The 20398-nt window shown below is 34.6% G+C and overlaps 1 protein-coding gene across 3 annotated transcripts in view; it reads right to left on the reverse strand.

Annotated features, from left to right (window-relative positions):
- Window positions 1–20398, reverse strand: part of LOC106061692 (probable protein phosphatase 2C T23F11.1) — a 61854-nt gene that overhangs the window by 8242 nt on the left and 33214 nt on the right. For all 3 annotated transcript variants that reach the window (XM_056037233.1, XM_013219894.2, XM_013219893.2), the window contains exons 2-9: window positions 16667–16771; window positions 11899–11982; window positions 11076–11141; window positions 10687–10752; window positions 7745–7818; window positions 7367–7508; window positions 6725–6808; window positions 5326–5471 (exon numbers count right to left, since the gene is read on the reverse strand). In XM_056037233.1, coding sequence (XP_055893208.1) covers window positions 5326–5471; window positions 6725–6808; window positions 7367–7508; window positions 7745–7818; window positions 10687–10752; window positions 11076–11141; window positions 11899–11982; window positions 16667–16771 — 767 coding nt within the window. The remainder of the gene's footprint in view (window positions 1–5325; window positions 5472–6724; window positions 6809–7366; window positions 7509–7744; window positions 7819–10686; window positions 10753–11075; window positions 11142–11898; window positions 11983–16666; window positions 16772–20398) is intronic.

Raw genomic sequence — 20398 nt, forward strand, 5'->3', positions numbered from 1 at the left:
AATTTGTTGTTTTCTACAATGTTAACCAATGGGCAAGTAAAATAAAGATTCTTTTCAGAAAAATATGAAAACAAGGCAAAAAAGTACACTTCATAGTTTTAGTACAAATAAATTTGCTGTTGATACCTAACTACATAAGGGCAAGTAAAAACTAATTTCTTCAAAAGACAAATGAGTTAAAGTTAATTGGGACCATCTTTTAACATGGGTATATTAACAGTCACTATATGGCTAGTATGACATCAGTTTTCTTAAAGATTCTTAAATTATGGCTTTTATATAGCGCTCCTTTCACGCTTATAGCATGCTCAGAGCACTATGGTCCAATCTCATTTGTGGACAAGTGGGGGGAGGGGGCATCTAGGAGTAGGTTTTCTGTGCTGCCTTTAGGCTCTTAGTAAACACAACTCTGCTTGAGTCGGGTGTCGAACCTCGAACCCCTTTCATAGGAAGCCAAGTCAAGTTCAAACGTACTTAGCCTCTCAACCATGCTTCCCACTAACAGCAACTGGCATGGCTACTAAAAGCTCAGGAATTTTCAGATGACAACTTGAGGCTAAAAGCACAAGGATTCAACAAAACTACAAAGGGAATATGATAATAGATTCAGGGTTGGTAACTTGATAAATGCAGTCCTAACAAAAGGAGTATACTTGAATGAATATTGTAATTCAGAGATACAACTGAATTTAAGTATTCAGTTAGTTCAACAATAGTTTTCTATTGGTTTATTTATTGACAAGCTTGCATTATGTTCCAACAAATAAAGGATTTGCTAGATCCAGTCATTACAACGTGACAGCCACAAGGGCGTAGCTAGGAATTTTCCATCGTTTGGGGGCCCGGAAGGCTTGACCTCTTTGGGAGCCTCTGCCTTTTTGCTTAATATTTAATTTTTAATGTAAAAAACACTCATTTGGGGGCTTCCCTAAAGTAGGGGGTCTGGGGGGATTTTCAAATTCTCCCCCCACCCTTGCTACGCCACTGGACAGCCACTTTATCATACTAGAGATAAATATTGTTGCCAACTAGTCATCAACACTTGGCATCAGAAAGGTCATAAGGTTGTGTCTACTTTTGTAGCAAGTCAAAGTGTAGTCAACATTTCTAAAGTTCAAATTTCTCTTTGCACAAAGTTGGCTTATCAAACAATTCTGTTGTAGGATTCACTGACATATATATCTCACTACCAGTGATGGGAACTGACTTTGCAAAAATTTTAGGAAATTTTATACACCAGCGTTTGTCTACTCGCGGCATACCGCAGCTGCTTCAAAAAAAGAAGCTGATGAATATTTTTTAAAAACTAAACAGTACATTTATAATGAGACTTTAAATAATGTTAATAATTACACTATGCATGATATAAAATAAGATTATTTATTCCACAAATAAAGACATATACTTTAATTGTATCCACAATGATATAAAAAAAATATAACAGAGTCTGAGTCATCATTTGGTTCTTATCTTTTTTGAAGTTGTTGGAGTTGAATTATGAGGTTTCCTTTTTTTAGGCAAAGCTCTGGCTTTCAACTTTGATTTGATGTTTTCAACCAATGCATGTACATTTGTTTTACTATGAACAATCTTTTGTACATTAAGATGGGAGAACTTAGATTTTTTCTCTTCTTGCTGAGCCTGGAGTCTAGTTTTATATCTGGTCCATGCAGTCTGTACATGAAAAATTAATGCCTTATCAACAGGTGTTGTGGCAACATCTTCTCTGTGGAACAACTTGAGAGAAGTTGTGTGTTTTGATTGTAAAAAATATCTGACTTTTTGAAATGCTTCATAAGTTTGACACACCATTCTGTTTGTTTTTTTAGTAATCAAACTGTTCATAAATGAGAAGGAGCTCTCTACTCTGGGCCCACTAAAAATACTTAAGCAGCCACTAATCATTTTAAAAAAAAGAGGATATTGGTCTGGGTGGCTTTTAAAATAAATAGCCCACCAGTGATCAATTCTGTCCTTAGCAAAGTCTTTTGACTGGAGACTGCTGTCTATTTGGATCTGTCTTATCTCCTCTTGAACAGCAGCAACTTCTTCACAGTTAAAAAATGGCATTTTCTCTGCTAGTTGGCACAACATCTTCATATTTTGGGAGTGTCCAACTGTACCAGGGTTTATTGCCCTGAGTAATCTAAGAGTTTTATTTTTTAAAGCAAACTTTTGCAACATAAATTTGGCACAGTCTTTGTATGCCACTAAAAGCTGATTGAGAAACATTTCTGAAACATTTACTTTAGATTGTCCAGTATACAGTAATGAATAGTTTAAAAAAACATCTTTGTCTAAATCAAAATCTGCTACTTTGGAAAAATCAAAATCTCTAACTGTCTCAGGTTTTACAAAACAAATTAAAAAATTTTTGATAAGTTGAATTTGCTCATCAAAAAGCAGATGAATTCTTGGTTCTTTTGATTCAAATAACAATATAAAAGATTTAAACAATGGCAAGACTCCCAAATACAAATTTAAAAGCTGGTCCAGTTTAGGTCTAGAGAAAAACAATTTTTCATAAATTCTAACTTTTCTTGCTTTTCCTGCAGGTGTTAATGTTTTACATCTCAAAGAAGACAAAATTGAATAAATATTTTTTCTACTGTCTTTAGAAATATTCTTAAGAATATTAATAATTACACTATTGTAAGCCATTTTATCTTCAGCTTTTAGCCAGGCATAGTAAAAAACTGTTAGAGGTTCTAGGTTATCAACAAGATCTACTGAACAATCCAATACAGATAGCCACCTATGTGGAACTCTTTCCTTTGGTCTGTAATACTTTTTACCTAATGATAATGATATGTCTTCTAAGAAAGAATTGAGGTCACTACCAAAATTGAAATCAGTGTGAAGATCATCAAGTAGATTTTCTACAAATTTATCAAAATGTTGACAAAACAATTTCACAATATTATGGACATGATGACAAACATCATTATCAATATCTAAAAGTTTTGGAGCAATGGTCTTTAGCTTAGTTAAAAAACCTTGTTTACATCCAGTCATGTAGCTAGCTGAGTCAGTAAGACATGAAACTAAATTACTAACTGGAATGTCATCTTTAGTGAACTGCTGCATAACAGCATTGTAAACAGTGGTTGCATTTACTGTAGTTAAATGAATTGAGGCATAGAGGTGTACTACACTTTCTTCCTTATTGAAAAATGATACCAAAATGTTGAGAATCCGTTGTTTACTTCCTTGACTGGTTGCTTCATCCAGATTGAGTGAAAATGGATATCTGTTTAGAAAGAAAAGATGTGATCTTAGTTGCATTGAAAATTTTACAATAATTAGATCTAGAATAGTTCTAAATTAAATATAAAAGTTACGTTCTTGAAAGAAATAAAATTAACTTACCTTTTCATATCAGCAACTAATCTTTTGTGAAACACAGAAGAAAGTCCATCTCGAAGTTTGTAAGATGTAGATTTTCTATCCATAGACAATTGTGACAGAGCTTTAGAATCTCTGCTGAGTTCTTGAGCTAGAGCAACCAAGTGAGGAGCAATGCTAAGTGGCAGAGAATGCTCAGCAATAAAACTACATAGTAAGGCTTCCTGGTGTGACACCCTATCTTTCATGCTTACATATACAGCTGTTGCAGGCTCATTACACAATGTAGAACACTGGGCTTGTAAAACATTAGGTGCTAAACCATAGATAGTTTGTATTGGCTCAGTCACTGCCTGTTCAAGATTTTTTCTGTTTTGAAACAATGCTGGGAGGCTACTTGAAGATTTAAGAGTTGACCTTGTACTTTGATGCTTTTTAGAAGTTGCGTGAATTTTAATAACTTTTTTCCCAGCAGAACCATACTTTATTTTTTCTTTACAAATGATGCACCAGGCGACCCCAGGATCTTCTAATTTCCTAATATAGCTGGAAAGAAAGTCGCCCATACAATCTTTCTCCTCCATCCATACCCATTTAAATTTATTCTTGACATTTTTGTCAATTTGTTTTATACAAGCGCTTTCTCTGTTTACTATTTTAATTTTAACACTACCGTCACTGCCTGACATTTTAAAAACAACTTTGAACAAGATCTCACAATGTCAGCATAAGAAAACGAAACTAAACTAGATCTAGTAGATCTAATCTAGAAAAGATTTAATGCGCGAACTGCACGCAAAGAAATAATCCATGAAAAAAATAAAAGAACAAAAATAGATCTAGATCTAAATCTAGATCTTCAAAACCAAATTGATGCGCAATCATTCACTATAGATCTAGAAACCCGACTAGTTCTCTCTAGTGAAAACAAGATCGAGATTTTAAAAGTTTTGCGTGGGATTTTTTCTACCTTGTAGATTTAAATAGACTAATATCGGATGTGCGCGTGTGCAAAAGATATTACAGTATTTCATTTCGCATTCTTCATTAATGGGAATATAACAAAATCGATTTTTTTGTTTTAAAAAGAAAATCGGATTTTTTAAAAATAAAATATTGGGGAAAAAATCGGATTTATTGTCGGACATAATGGATCGGACGATATTACAGTCTTATTTCGCATTTTTTCATTAAAGGGAATATAATAAAATCGCAAAAAAAAAAAAAAAAAAAAAAAAAAAAAAAAAAAAAAAAAAAAAAAAAAAAACGCGGAAAAATTCGTCGGATCTTTTTTCGGACAAACGGGATCGGACGAAATTATCGGAATTCCGACAATTGTCGGAAAATTCCCATCACTGCACTACTAGATTGACTTGCAAGTTTCTTTCAAAAGTGAAGATGATTAAATCTTATTTGACAGCAGCCAGGGTTTGAATTCAGTACCATTGTGATGGTAGGCTACACCACAACCCAAAAAGCCATCTAGTTTCAAATACTCTAGTTGACAGAAGACTGAAATAGACACAATACACTATACACATTCCTTTAGGATAACGCTCTTATTACAACTTCTTAAAATTTCAATTGTTTTAGTTAGGCTACAACAACAGCATGATGAAATTATTTCTTCATGCCTCTATACCAGGCAATCATCTTTGATACAAGGAAAGCATAATTTAACAGACTAGCTGGGCCACTTCTGACTTCATATCTTGTTTCAGCAGACAATATTTGTTTTTGGTTTTAAGGCAACTTTTAACTTCATATTTCTTTTCAGCAAAGAATTCTAGTACAATATTTGTTTTTGAATTTTAAGGCGACTTCTAACTTTATATTTCGTTTCAGTAAAGACTTCCAGTACATTATATGTTTTCGAATTCATGGCAACTTTGAACCAACTATTTTATTTTTGGTTTTTAGAACTTTGAGATACAATGTAAGTTTTGTTCAACTCAAAATTTTTTAGTTACCATTACTTACTGTGTCTGGTTCCATACGCTGAGCTATTCTATTCCTGACAAACTCCACCACTTCTTGGTTGGTCAGCACATCCCATATACCATCACACGCTAGTACTATAAACTCATGGTCAGGAGTAATTGGCTTTTCTATAACATCTGGATTAGCTGGATGAATAATATAGTAATAGGATATATCACAACGTAACAGAAATTATAATTTTAAAAAGATGACAAAATTAAAATGCAAGCAAAATATTAAAAAATCCATAAAAAAAAACAAAGCTTATCTAAAGGGGAAGAACTCCTCCCTTAAAACTATATCATCAATAATGAAAGTTATTTCCCTTATTCAATATCAAACAAAATAATTAATTACCTATAATTAATTGAGTATTTTTGTTTTTTGATTCATATTTTGTTAGGTACAATAAGTAATTGTTTAAAGTATCAAATGGATGGGCGAAATAGTGTTAACAATAATTTAAGCCACATCTGTGTTTTCCTTGTTGGTATCAAACAAAATAATTATTTACCAGTAATTAATTGTCTAATTGGTTACTTTTTTTTTTATTGATTCATGTCTTAGTCTATGCTAATGAATAATTGTGTGAAGTTTCAACTTGATCCAAGAATGGGTGGGGGAGAAATAGAGTGGACACACTTTTTACCGGACAGACAGAGTGAGTTAATTTAAGCTTTATAAAAATACTTCAAAGTGTGGAGGGAAGGGGAGTTTGGGAGAAGGTTTCCATGCTTCCTTTTCTTAAGTAATTTATTATTAATGGTTTTTGTTTAGCCCAGCTTTCATGCTTATAGCATGCCAAGTGAGCTAAAGTATAATCAATTTTATGGATCAGTGGGGGAGAAGTTTTCCGTGCTGACTTTTCAAAAGCTAGTTTAATTAAAAAAAAAAGGTCTCAAGCCTTCATGATGGAAGGCAGACTTGTTAACCACTGAGCTATTCATGTTCTTATAAAAATAGAAAGTTTTATAATTTATTATTAGTATAAAACTTTAAGCAAACAGCCTAATTCTCTACACAAGGCTCCATTTAGCTTTGTACATTTTCTATATAAAACAAAATTAATTAATACGAGGTAATGACTAATTGATTAACTAATTGGTTAATTTTTTCATTCATGTGTTGTCATTGACAATGAAAAATTGTGCAGGTTCAACTTGATCTGAGGATGGTAATAATGTGATTGTCATGGGTTCGATCCCCATAGTGGCCAAATTTGTTTTTTGTCAATGATGATCCCATTTTATTTAACATAAAGAAGGAATTGATTCAAAACATTATTTTGTTCTTGTATTATTTGCTTTTATTTAACTATATTTATATGGGTTTAAAATATAAAGCAGAATTTTGAAAATAGTGGTATTTGTGAGGAAAAAAAACAATGTTTCAGACTTACCAGTTACTATCTGTTCCTCTGCTCTCTTTTTGTCATTCTTTTTAAATACAAAGTCCCCTAAGGCTCTAGATAAGGCAAGGTTACCTGTTAGATTGAAAGAAGTGTTGTTTCTTAATATTTATCTTTAAAAAAACACTATCATCATCATCATCATCAAACTCCATTTTAAATGAGGGCTTGACAGGCTAAAATCATCTTTTGTAAAAGCCCTGGACAGAAACCCTGCTGTTTTGAGTAGTGCATACATGTCACCATACAGGTCGAGAATTAGCGGTTTCTCAGACCTGTCGAGATGGAGATCAGCAAGTCTGGGGCAGTCAAAAAGAATATGAGACACAGTTTCCTATTTTTCCCCCGCAGCGAGGCACTGTGAGTCAAAGTTTGACTTTAGCCATGAGAAATATGAGCCAACAGGACATGGCCTGTCCTGCACTGTGCTTTAATAGCTTGCTCAGGCCTGGACAGCCTCCACCACGGGGAAGTGCGGTCAGGGCGACTCATGCGCTCCCAGACTCCACAGGCTTTTTGGGACTTGTCCCAGCACTCAAACCACTTTTCCATTTCAATTATAAAAAAAAACAACTATGTAGATCATCATTAGTGTCAACCTATTATATACTGACTCCACAGCAAAATACTTGCCATTAACTCTGTTGAACTCCACCCATCCACCAGCCGCAATAATCCGCCGGGTTTCACTCTCATTGCTTGGCTTGTGGTCAAATGATAATTGTTCTACTTCCCCATGGACACTGGCTACTGCCCTGGAGTCACCTACATTACCCTAGGAATAAAAATTGAGAAGTTACTCTGAGATAATCACTTCTGTAAAAATGTAAACTACCTTTGTTAAACACCAAGTTTCTAAGAGTAGACTAGCTGTTTGAGAGAGACTAAGTAGGACTATAGACAGATGAAGAGGAAAATAGCTGGAAAGAAAGACAGTGATAATAATTATTCATTCAAGCAATTGGTAAAACCAAAAGATTTTTTAAGAAGAAATAACGGAGATCAACTTACACAGTACATTTTGCCATTCTTGATAAGCACTACGACAGCGGTAGTTCCTGCAAGCTCATCCTTCATGGCTTCATCTAAATAATAAGTAAAGAAAAAGCCATCTTTAAAAAGTCAAACACAAATACAGATAGACATCATTTATAGGTCAAATATAAATACAGAAAAACCTTCAATAATGGGTTGAACTAAAGTACAAAAAGATATCTGAAAGGGGCCAAACAGATTATTTGCTTGTAAACACCTAAATGAACACAGGTTTATAAAAATCTTGTATTTAAAACTGAGCACATCCCTAGAGGCAATGATTTTATATGTGAATTAAATTGAAATTTACTATCAGGGAAAGAAAGTTTGATCATAGCATGAACAAAATGGATCCAAAGGTCACGAGTCAACATCATGATTTAAGGAAAAACTATCCCCATTATTAAACATTCTGACTTGCTGTTAAATGAGCAGGCAGTCTCATTATATATTAGTGACATATAACAAATTTTCTATCATTGGTTATTAGATATGTGACTTTACTATGTTTTGGAAAAAAATTAATAATGCAGTATTTGTAGCATCTAAAATACCCAACACTGTAAGGCAACTAGATAACTGACCAAACAGACTGAGAAAAATAGCACGAAACCAATGCAAGGCTGTCAAAATAAGTAAATACAGTAAATACGTCACTGAATGGAAGGAAAGAAAAATAAATGATGCTATAAATTTCCAAAGTAAAAAAGGGGAAATCTTTCTTTAGTCAGGAAAAGTGGAAAGGGCATAGTACTGGGCACATGACAACCCTGAAAAATGTTGATCATAGAGCATTGTGCTGGGCATATTACAACTCTAGTAAACTGTGGATGCATTGGGCTGGGCCCATTACGACCTTTGTAAACTGTTGATTACAGAGCAATGTGCTGGGCATATTACAACCCTATTAAAGTGGGGATGTATTGGGCATTGTGCTGGGCACATTAATACTCTTGTAAAGTGGTGATCACAGAGCACTGTGCCGGGCTTATTACAAGTCTTGTAAACTGTGGATGCATTGGGCTGGGAACATTACAACTCTTGTAAACTGTGGATGCATTAGGCTGGGAACCAACTCTTGTAACTGTCGATACATTGGACTGGGAACATTACAACTCTTGTAAACTGTGGATGCATTAGGCTGGGAACCAACTCTTGTAAACTGTGGATGCATTGGGCTGGGAACATTACAACTCTTGTAAACTGTGGATGCATTAGGCTGGGAACCAACTCTTGTAACTGTCGATACATTGGACTGGGAACATTACAACTCTTGTAAACTGTGGATGCATTAGGCTGGGAACCAACTCTTGTAACTGTCGATACATTGGACTGGGAACATTACAACTCTTGTAAACTGTGGATGCATTAGGCTGGGAACCAACTCTTGTAACTGTCGATACATTGGACTGGGAACATTACAACTCTTGTAAACTGTGGATGCATTAGGCTGGGAACCAACTCTTGTAAACTGTGGATGCATTGGGCTGGGAACATTACATCTCTTGTAAACTGTGGATGCATTGGGCTGGAACATTACAACTCTTGTAAACTGTGGATGCATTGGACTGGGAACATTACAACTCTTGTAAACTGTGGATGCATTGGGCTGGGAACATTACAACTCTTGTAAACTGTGGATGCATTGGGTTGGGAACATTACAACTCTTGTAAACTGTGGATGCATTTGGCTGGGAACATTACAACTCTTGTAAACTGTGGATGCATTGGGCTGGGTACATTACAACTCTTGTAAACTGTGGATGCATTGGGCTGGGAACATTACAACTCTTGTGAACTGTGGATGCATTGGGCTGGGAACATTACAACTCTTGTAAACTGTGGATGCATTGGGCTGGGAACATTACAACTCTTGTAAACTGTGGATGCATTGGGTTGGGAACATTACAACTCTTGTAAACTGTGGATGCATTGGGCTGGGAACATTACAACTCTTGTAAACTGTGGATGCATTAGGTTGGGAACATTACAACTCTTGTAAACTGTGGATGCATTGGGTTGGGAACATTACAACTCTTGTAAACTGTGGATGCATTGGGCTGGGAACATTACAACTCTTGTAAACTGTGGATGCATTAGGTTGGGAACATTACAACTCTTGTAAACTGTGGATGCATTAGGTTGGGAACATTACAACTCTTGTAAACTGTGGATGCATTGGGCTGGGAACATTACAACTCTTGTAAACTGTGGATTACAGAAAGAAATCCCCTGTGTTAACTGCTGTATCAACAGACCAACAGGTCTAAAAAAAATTTTCCTTCATAGAAGTGATGAACAATTCTTCAATAATTCTTCCGAGGTCAACTGTAATGATGATTACATCTAATGCTAGTGTATCAGCAGAACAGAAACTGACATGACTCTATCCACACTAGTCCAGTAATCAGTCAATAAACTAATCATGCGCCAACAAGTCAACCAAACTCAAATCAATACAGCAGCACATCATCAGTTTGAACATTGACCAGATTGATTTTAAGTACATATGACAGTTACAGGTGCAGCTTACTTATTTAAATATTAAACACAATGAAACATTAGGCATGTTCTTAAATTTAAAAAAAAAATCGAAACATACACATATTTCTTTTTTAGCCATGCACATTAAAGAGATTGTAAGTTTTAAAAAAAGATTAGCAATAACATGTAATTATTCATTTTAAAATGTGTGATTTTGTTTCAAGTTTCTTTTCTGAAACTAGAAAAGGAAGTTGGAAGACATAGATTAAGGATGTTTCTATGAATGAAAATTTAATTTCAAATATATGCTTCATAAAGCAGGCATCTTAAGGGCAGGTTCATTAGCTAATAAAAAAAACACACCAGTATGCACTATCTCCGTATCAGCTGACAAGCAAAATTTTAGAATTCTTTTCCAACAAACGATTCCTTACCTTTCAACATTTCTTCATCAAGAGCAAGGAATCCATTCCTTAAGGCTTCTGATATATTGCCTTTACCTTTGAACAAAAAGAAAATAAAATGTTTATAAGTCAGTTCGGCATTAGAGTCGTTAAATAGTATGTAATACAAACTTAAGGGGACAGTGTCACAATGTAAATTGTAGTAGATAACTTTTAGCATATTAATAAAAGTAACTTAAAGTAGGAAGACTGAGGGACTAACAAATAACACTTACTGTGTAAAGACTGAGAGACTAACAAATAACACTTACTGTAGGAAGACTGAGAGACTAACAAATAACACTTACTGTAGGAAGACTGAGAGACTAACAAATAACACTTACTGTGTGAAGACTGAGAGACTAACAAATAACACTTACTGTAGGAAGACTGAGAGACTATCTTCTTGTGCAGATTATTGCCTGCATACTGAGCAACTTTTACACCTGGAAAGAAAACAACATTTCTAAATCAAAGCAAAGTTTTTATCTTATTATCCATCTATTAATAACTATGGGGAACAACTGAATTATCAAAATAAGGACCATCTATACTAGTCTTATTATTTCAGTACAGCAGTTCTGTGCCAGATGCTATGGCTAATGATCTTCTTTCAGCATTCTAAGGAACAGTAGATTTTAGGGAGCATGTGTATGAGCTGACGCATTCTCTGAAGTAGAAGATCTGTTGGTTTCAATGTGTTTTACCAACAAAGTGAATTCTCAATTGGAAGTTCATGTTTAAGAGTTCAACAAACAAAATTAAAAAAAAAAATTTAAAAAAGAAAGTTTTTCTTAAGGGTGCCACAGAAACAGATGCCCTATAGATTGCTTTACTTTTTTCTTTTCCTCAATTTCTGTGAAGAGACAAAAGCTGACCTGGTTCAGTCATATTGTAACACATGTCAAAAATCATGTTTCAAGGTAGCAGTTTCGAGGGAGCATGAAGAAACATTCATCCGAGGAACCGCTGGCTGGACAATGTAAAAGAATGGACCAGCCTCTCTCTCTCTCGATATCCTTTTACGAAAAGCTGCTGACTAGATAAAGTGCACTGACTTCTAGTTTTAGAAAAAGATAAATCCACTTTTACACCAGTAAGGTTTTGAACCAAGCATTTAAGTTGCTGCTGTCTATAACTTCTGTTGGAACAACTGAGAAATGCATTAGTCATGAAAGCAAAGGTCATTTCCTTAGAACATACCTCCGTGGCCATCAAATACACCAAAAAAACAGGCTTCTTTATCTCCAGGTAAACTTAATAAATGACTGTGTGCATCCTCCATATCTAGACTCATGTCAAGGAACTTAAAAATATTGATGAAACAAGAAAAATAAAAAAATTCCTTTTAAAAAAACAAAGCTTATTTTAAGTGTATCAATTAGTTTGGATCAGTCATGTCATTAAATTTGCAATACATCTAGACTAACAATAATAAATCTGTGTGAAATATTGTTTTTACCTATTGTTTTTTGTATAACACAATTTCATGCTTTTAGCTTTCTCAATAAGCTATGATCATATCACTTGTCTGGAGCAGTTGGAAAAGGGGTAGGGGGAGAAAGATGGGATATCTGAGTGATCGCTTTATAAATGCATTTAAAAAAAAAAAAAAAAGGAATGACCTGATTTCAAACTTGTGGGCTAAAGCCTTCTCAGGCTTCTCAAGCCAATGCCTACTAGAGAAGCGAAGAGTCTAAGAACATAGAAGATAATATAGTTATCTATTGTTTCTATTTCAAGTTTGTGTTCACAAAGCATAAGACGCAATCTATAAATTCAGCTTATACCACCACATAAATCAAGTACAACTTCTTTCCCTTGTTTGAGATACCAAACAAAATAATTTATTGCCCGTAGTTAAATAACTAATAGGTTAATTTCTAAAACTGATTTTTGTGTTGTAAGGTAAAAAATAACAGCGCAAAATTTCAGTTTGATCTGAGATTGGGTGTGGGAGAAATAACGTCAAATTTTTGGCCAGTTACTATAAGCTTTTTAAAAACAACAACTTAGCATTGGTATGGACTCAATACTATCTTATAAGTAATCTGATTTATTTTTTTTCTTATATTGGGCTTGGTTCTACATCTGCTTCATTTAAACGATTATTGAGTACAGAGTCACACAAATTTTAGCACAATAATATTTAATCTTTCAATAGCACCACTTGAAAATCTGCTATTTTTTAATGTTCACTAATATTATTAGAATTCAATCACTTATGATTGAATTACAAACTGTAACTTAAGAAATAGTCACTACGCCAGTGTTGAAACTTTCACAATTTCATTATGTTTGGCACAATCCTCAATAGGTCTTCATTAAAAAAAAAAAAAAAAAAGACTATAGATGCATTTCCTGATATCTTCCTCCCATCTTGGTGTATGTCTCCCCCACTTTCATCTACCTGGCACTGTGCCTTGTAGGATAGTTTTTAAAAGAAGTCATCTTTCAATAGGACAAATTCATCTAAGCTATTTATTTTAACAATGCTGACAAAGTCATCAAATAGACATTCTATTTATGACCAGGCTAAACTAAATAAGCAAAAAGAAAATACACTATCCCCAAGACACAAACTTAGTTGTAAGTAATCTATATTACATACAGTTTTCACAAAGACTTCCATTGCTATAAGCTTCTAAATTTTAAGCATCACCATAAATCTCACAACTAATAATCTGTTTTGTCTCCTTGAAAAAATCTCCCAATACAAGGAGAATGTAGAACAAACTTTACATTTCCAAGCTGAGTAAAGTTACCAAGTGGTGGTCATAACTTGATCAAAACTCTTTGCTAATAGAGCTAGTAGTTACCATTTCCAACAGGCTAGTCTCAAGAGGTTCTCACATTTCTCTCAGTCCCTCAACCTAGCCTTTCAAATGTCTAGGGACGAGCCCCTTTTCCCACAGTGGCTATGCCCACTGAAGGAAGTACTAACCACAATGTTCAAGATGGATGGTTTCCTCCTGCCCATAATTTCTACATCAGCCTGACGATGAGCAACAGCATCTCTCCACATTCAGGAACATATGCATGTATTGATTAACTCCCTTTCAGTGTATGACGATGTACACCTTACTCAATACTGTATTGGGACGGACAGGGAAAGATAATATGCTTTTGGCTGGACTTTCTAGGACTTCCTTTTGGACAAAGTGATAGCTTGTAAACAAATAATGACAGTAAATATGATGTCATGGCAGTTTGTAAACAAATAATTTTCTAGGAAAAAAAATGAAGAACTAATGTTTTCTAAGTTATGTACTATATATGATTGATAGAAGATATTATTTTTTGTAAAATGACTCTGGCATCCATGTGTGTGAATTTAATAAACCTTTCAAGTTTAAATTACTTGTTTTAGTTTTGGTGAAGGAAAAAAAAGTAGAATATCCATTACTGATAATGACTACTGTCTTGTGGGCCACCTTACATACAACCATTAATAAGTCCAATAATTCACTCATATTGTATTGGAGATTGTTAAAAATAGCAATTTTGGTGTTTCTGGTGTAAAGCTAGGTATTTAAAAATTATATGACAATTTCTCTCTTTTTAGCAATTTAAAATTAGATTTTTCTAAGTTAATTGATAACAGTGATCTTTCAACAAGGCATCCTTGACGTTGTTTATTCTGAAATGTCTCCCTTTTTTTCTTTTGTACATTTTCTAACATTGTTTTCTTTCAGTTTACAGTATTGCTTTTTCTTCTTCCACTACTGCATTGAACTGTTGAAAAGAATATAAACTGGATCTTAAAAAAATAAAACAAAGGGAAATTAATGTGTTTAAAAATTTATCAAGCAACAACTCCCCAAGAGAACAAAAGTTTGTTTTTATTGTATTCATTGGAAAAAAAAAAAGTCTTTGTTCAGATCTCACAATGTTCAGCTCGCCATGAACAGGCATTGTCTCTGAACCTAAAAATTAAGGGAGATAGTAGATATTAAGTGTAAATAGAAATAACATATAAATCAAGACTTCCGTATAGTAGATATAAAGTGTTAATAGAAATAACACATAAATCAAGACTTCCGTATTCTTTATACATGTTCTTTCCTTGTACCTAACAAAACTTATTTTTAAATTGCTGTACAGCTTATTATATTCTCATTTCTGTTTCCTTGTACACGTTGCCAAAGTGGGAACAACGCTTAGCACTAAAAAGATTGATAGATTTCTTTGTTATTTTCAAGACAGCATAGATATCTTTCTTTTCTTTTTTTGTTTTAGACAGCAAAGGCTAGAATATGATTTAGCATGTGTACATGTGTAGATAATACTGGAATGGTCTTTTCCTCCAGACATAGATATAGAACTCTCAAGTCAAAAGTATGTCAGATTACATTACAAATAGGGTTTTCCAGAGAGGGGGAGAGATGAGAAAGGAAAGAGACAGAGAGTGGGCCGTTTCAATGCAATGTAAGAGATACTAAAATTCATGGGCTAGAAATTTTGTTAGAGATCATTGAAATGCAGAATGTTTATTGTAAGTAAAAAAAAAAGTAGTGTATTGCTAGTATATATATATAAATATATATATCTGCAAAGCATCCACAAAATCCTGATGCAGTCCCAGCTGTGATGGGCAGGACACGTCTGCAGAATGGATGACCGCTGCATCCCTAAATGACTCATGTATGGCCAATTATGTGAAGGAAAGCGCTTGCAAGGCAGACAAAGAAAACGTTTCAGGGACACCCTTAAAGCTTCTCTGAATGCATTCAGTATAGACCCAGCCACCTGGGAGACAGAGGCACATGACAGAGCATCATGGTGTCACGCTGTGAAAACTGGTGCACAGTTTGCTGAGGAAAAGAGAACAGCACTGAAAGAAAAGCGCCAGAGAAGAAAAGCAAGGCCAATGACACTAGCTCCAGCTGGAATAATCTGCCCAGTGTGCAGCCAAACTTTCGGGGCTCACATAGGTCTCACCAGCCACACGAGGAGGCACAAAACCCCAGTGCAAAGCCCTCAGCCCCCTGGATGACAAAAGTGGTCATCAAAGAACCAAGATGGACGAACAATGATATATATATATATAAATATATATATATATAAATACATATATATATAAATACATACATATACATACATTCCCATATATATAAATCTATATATATATATATATATATATATATATATATATATACATACATATACATACATTCCCATATATATATATCATTGATCGTCCATCGTGGTTCTATATATATTTATATATATAAAAATTAAATTAAATTTTTAAAAAAAATTCTGTATTAATTAGTATTGTTCTAAGAATTTATATGGAATTGTTCAGAATAATAAGGCATTATCTTCGATTCTGAAGAAGAAGGAAGTGCAGTATTTCATATGGCTGAGCAACCTGTATATTTTGTCACATTTAATGCAGACAAAGCTATCGTCCACAGTGGGTCTATTCACGTTTTCATTTTGTCATCTTCAGAAAGGACTCTTTAAAATGTCTGCCACGCAAGCTTCATGTGAGCTCTTTTAAGGATTATTTGCTGCAAGCCAATTTCCTCTATGCTAGTGAGACTAAAAGGTGCCTGATTTGATCTTTAAAGCACTTTTGGGGGGGCACCTCTTTAAGATCAGCCATTCCTGATACAGCATTGGTGTCCGACCCAGGTAAGTAGTGCTTCAAAACAACAAGGTCAATAAATAAACAGCTTTATGACTTCAGTAGCATTATGTAGTATGCACAGCAAAAAAGTGTGTAGTGGCTGAATGGTAAAGCGCTTGGCTTATGCAATAAGGGGTCCTGCTTTAGAATGGAATTTGAACATCAGGATTTTGAGGAACCCACCACCCCATTAACCATCAGCCTTAAAAACAGATAACCTTTACATCATCTACCCTCATAGAGCACATTGTCTGAAAGCGTGCTTTTACTACTATTACTTTGCACAGCCTTACTTAGTAAATATATGATGACAGCAATGCACATCAAAAAGGATACTTATTCTCCATCCCTGCATACAAGAAGAGCCAACTTTGACAAAACTGTTCTCATGTTTAGAGGAAAACTTGGTGGTGACTGGCTCAGACAATGTCTGACCCATGGCTGAAAAAAAAAAGAAAAAGAAAAAATACATTAACAAAGTAATTCTTTGATAATTATAGAAACTGTTTAAATCCTTTCATCAAACAGGACACATTTCATTTACCAGAAATCAACAGCCTAATGGAAGTTTTGGTTTTGTGGAAGTTTGGCTAATATCTAGTGCTGTGGTGATATTGTAGGGTTATAATTTAGAAAATTTCACACCCAGAGAAATAAAGATAATTAAGAATGTTGAGAGAAAGGGTTTGACAAGGCATGCCATGGACAGTGAGATAGTGATTATCTCAGCCAACAAAGAAAAATAGGTAAGATTATTTTATTGGTCCAAACAAATGAAAATTCAATTTAACTATAATTTTCTACCTCAGGATACAACTATAACAATAACAATATAGATGCAAACACAAACAACATGCAAACAACACACACACTCTCATCCTTCACTCAGGCAGATCCTGTGATGCTGCGGATCCCAAATTGAATCAACTATCAGCAATTCATTTCGACCAAGCAGCTGCATGGAAACGGTTGAGCAGCTGTATGGGAAATACTGTTCTGACCATAGCCAATTCCCAGGTACTAACTTCATCCAAAGCCCAACACTCTACGAGATGAGCCATAGTTGTTTTATGACTCAATGCATCCAACAATATTTATTTAAATACACACACATAAAATGACAAAAAATTGATCATGGCCCTTAATCCTGTATTTTGTGTTCTATATGGTTGTTTGTTTTTTTCGTTTTAATAAAAAAAATTGTTTGTTAGAGATTAGTTTTGTATTAGTTTAGTATTGTTCACTGTTTGATGTCAGTATTTTAAAAAAATTGCACTAGAAACCTTCATTAAAATCTAGGTTAATAGTTGTAGTGTTCAAGTGATAAAAAAAACTGTGTGTATCACTCCTAGAAGTTTCATGTCTACATGTTTCATGTGTAGATATCTAATGTGTAGATGTGTAGGTGTACATTTCTCATATGATGTTGAATGTGTAATCTGATTCTGCTAGCTTTTTAACATAAAAAAATAATTAGTTGGTTGCTTTATATAATTTCAATGATACTTCATAAAAAAAGCTTTACATAATTTTTCATTCAAGATAATTATATGCTGTCAAGAACTGAATCCCAATTTTAGAGTGAGTTGTGATTTACAAGTGGTAATAAACTGATAAAATCTAATAGTTATTAAAAGCAATTACTTAGGAATTAAATGTTCCCCTTTTAGATCTTACAATCTATTGGGAAGATGATGGAAAAGTCATCTGTTTCTGTGGCCCACTGTTAAAAGAGGGTGTCATAGGTCCAGCACAACGACCAGCTGCCTTTACTTTTACTCAACTAATGTCAGGTACCCATTAGAGCTGGGTGGACTTAGAGGCGCCTAAACATCCTGAAATTAAAAGTTCCAGCTTTCACAAGGATTCAAACCCAGGATCCCCCCAGTTTGGAAGCCAAGCACTTTACCACTTAGCCAACACATTTCCTATTTAGGAATTATCAAGTGCTTAATGTGTGCTAGCTCATGTTAACACAGAAACAGTTATACATTCCTCATTGTTAATAAAGATCTAGTATGTTTTATATATTCTAACCTAAATCAATATTTTTATTTGTATGGGCCAATGACAGACTTTATACTTAAACTACAAAAAACATTTGTCTGCTTTGTTTCTGTTACGAAAAAAATATATACATCATACAGTGAGAAAAAGTCATTATTGCTTAGCTCACAAACAAAAACAAACCCTTCAAGTCAAGATAAAACAGAATAAAGGGCTTGTATATAAAATGAAGGGACAGTCCTTATTAAAAATATGATATGAATTAGATGTTCACATCAAATCTAGATGATAACAGTCCAATATAATAGTGCATCAACAAAAGTCTTCTACAAATGACAAAGTCCTGTAACCAGTTGTAGTTATAATTTGATCTCCCACAGCTCTGTGTACTAAGCATTCAAAACAAATCTCAGAGAAGATTAACAGACACAGCTGGTCTACACCAATAAAAGGTGTATGCTGCTCCAGGGGAGGAGTATTCATTGTACTCTTAGCTTAAGTGGCAGGAGTATTCATTGTACCTTAGCTTAAGTGGCAGTTTGTCCATGGAATTAACCTGACACATAATAAGAATATCAAGGATTTTCCCACAATACACAGCCTTCAGCTGCTTAGACAGGCAACTCTATATGTGGGATGACCTGATCTCCAAAATGTTCTCAATCATCAAGGAAACTTCAGAAAGAAGCAAAGAGTGTGTGCTTCAATCTGAATACCGGGGGAAATCTTTCTAAGTGGCAATATAGTTTCATGGAGTCATGTGAAAGCTTCAACCCTTCATAGATCTTATATCGAATCTCCCACTTGACTGTTTAGGAGTAAGTGACATATGCTACCATGCAGCCACATCACAACCATGCAGGAACATTGCAGACTATTGTTTAACTTAAATCCAAATAACCACATTAACAGAAAAGTTTTTAGTAAGCCAGGAGGGGGGACGATCAATCTACCAATAGGACACAAAATCTAGCTGAAACACAAGATCAATATAACAAGAAATCTCAAGATAAACTTAACTGGCTTAAACAGGATGTGACCAGAGCACACTCAGAAGATTGCATGCCAAGAACAAATAATACCCAGTAACAACACTGGTAAGTTTCACAGAACTGAGCACAAACAAATCAATGCAGAAGTGCTCTGTGTGTGTGTGTTGCACCTGAAGTAATCAAAAAAATATTGATGTGCATTAAGGTATTAGACCAATGCTCAATGCTTGGGTTTTATTTCAATTATTTCTAGTCACCACACTTTCAACAGTAAGAGGAAGGGAGACAATAGACCAGATATTACATATTGAACTTATTAGAGTAGTATTTCTTTAATTACCTTCTGCTTAATGCTTCCTCTCCAACAACCACCATCCCCCCTCCCCCCCCCCCAAAAAAAAAAAAGAAAAGTTCTCATAGAAGAGTTGGTGTTTTATTTCACATTTCAAGCAAACTACGTTTAAATTGAAGATTTCCTTTATTCTAGAAGTTTCAACTTAAACATAATAATAGTAATAATAATAATGATATATTTTCTTCCTTGCTCGGTCAGAACGATATCAGTATTTTTACCAAACAAGAAAAGAAGCGCACTTGCATACAAAAGAGATTATGACAGCTATTTTTTTTTTTGGTCTCCACTTTAAAAGATCGTTAAGGACAAGGAATTAAAATATTAGGACGAAAGCAGGTAAATTTGTGTGAGTGTATTTGTATGTGAGTAAGCTTTACAATGTGAGATAAATGTCGTTACAAGGTACAGGAGAATCAATGCGCGTCATTACGACCTACTTCGTTTGATGTGACCACGTCATTTAATCGATAAAATAAAAGCTTAAATGCGTGGTAGGATTGGGGGAAAAAAATAATGGGGGGGGGGGAGCTTAAGGCGCACAGACACACACAAGATTTGCCAATTAGTTTTAATGAGTTCCCACAACACACACCATTCAAATGTGCGCCGGATGTCGTGCGCTCTTCATCGTATTCATTGGTTTGGTTCGCGGAAAAATTTCGCCGCTGATCGTCTGCTAGCGAATGTACCTAGGTAACGTCAATGTAATAAGGA

The sequence above is a fragment of the Biomphalaria glabrata genome, chromosome 8 (assembly GCF_947242115.1).
Source record: "Biomphalaria glabrata chromosome 8, xgBioGlab47.1, whole genome shotgun sequence".
Lineage (NCBI taxonomy): Eukaryota > Metazoa > Mollusca > Gastropoda > Planorbidae > Biomphalaria > Biomphalaria glabrata.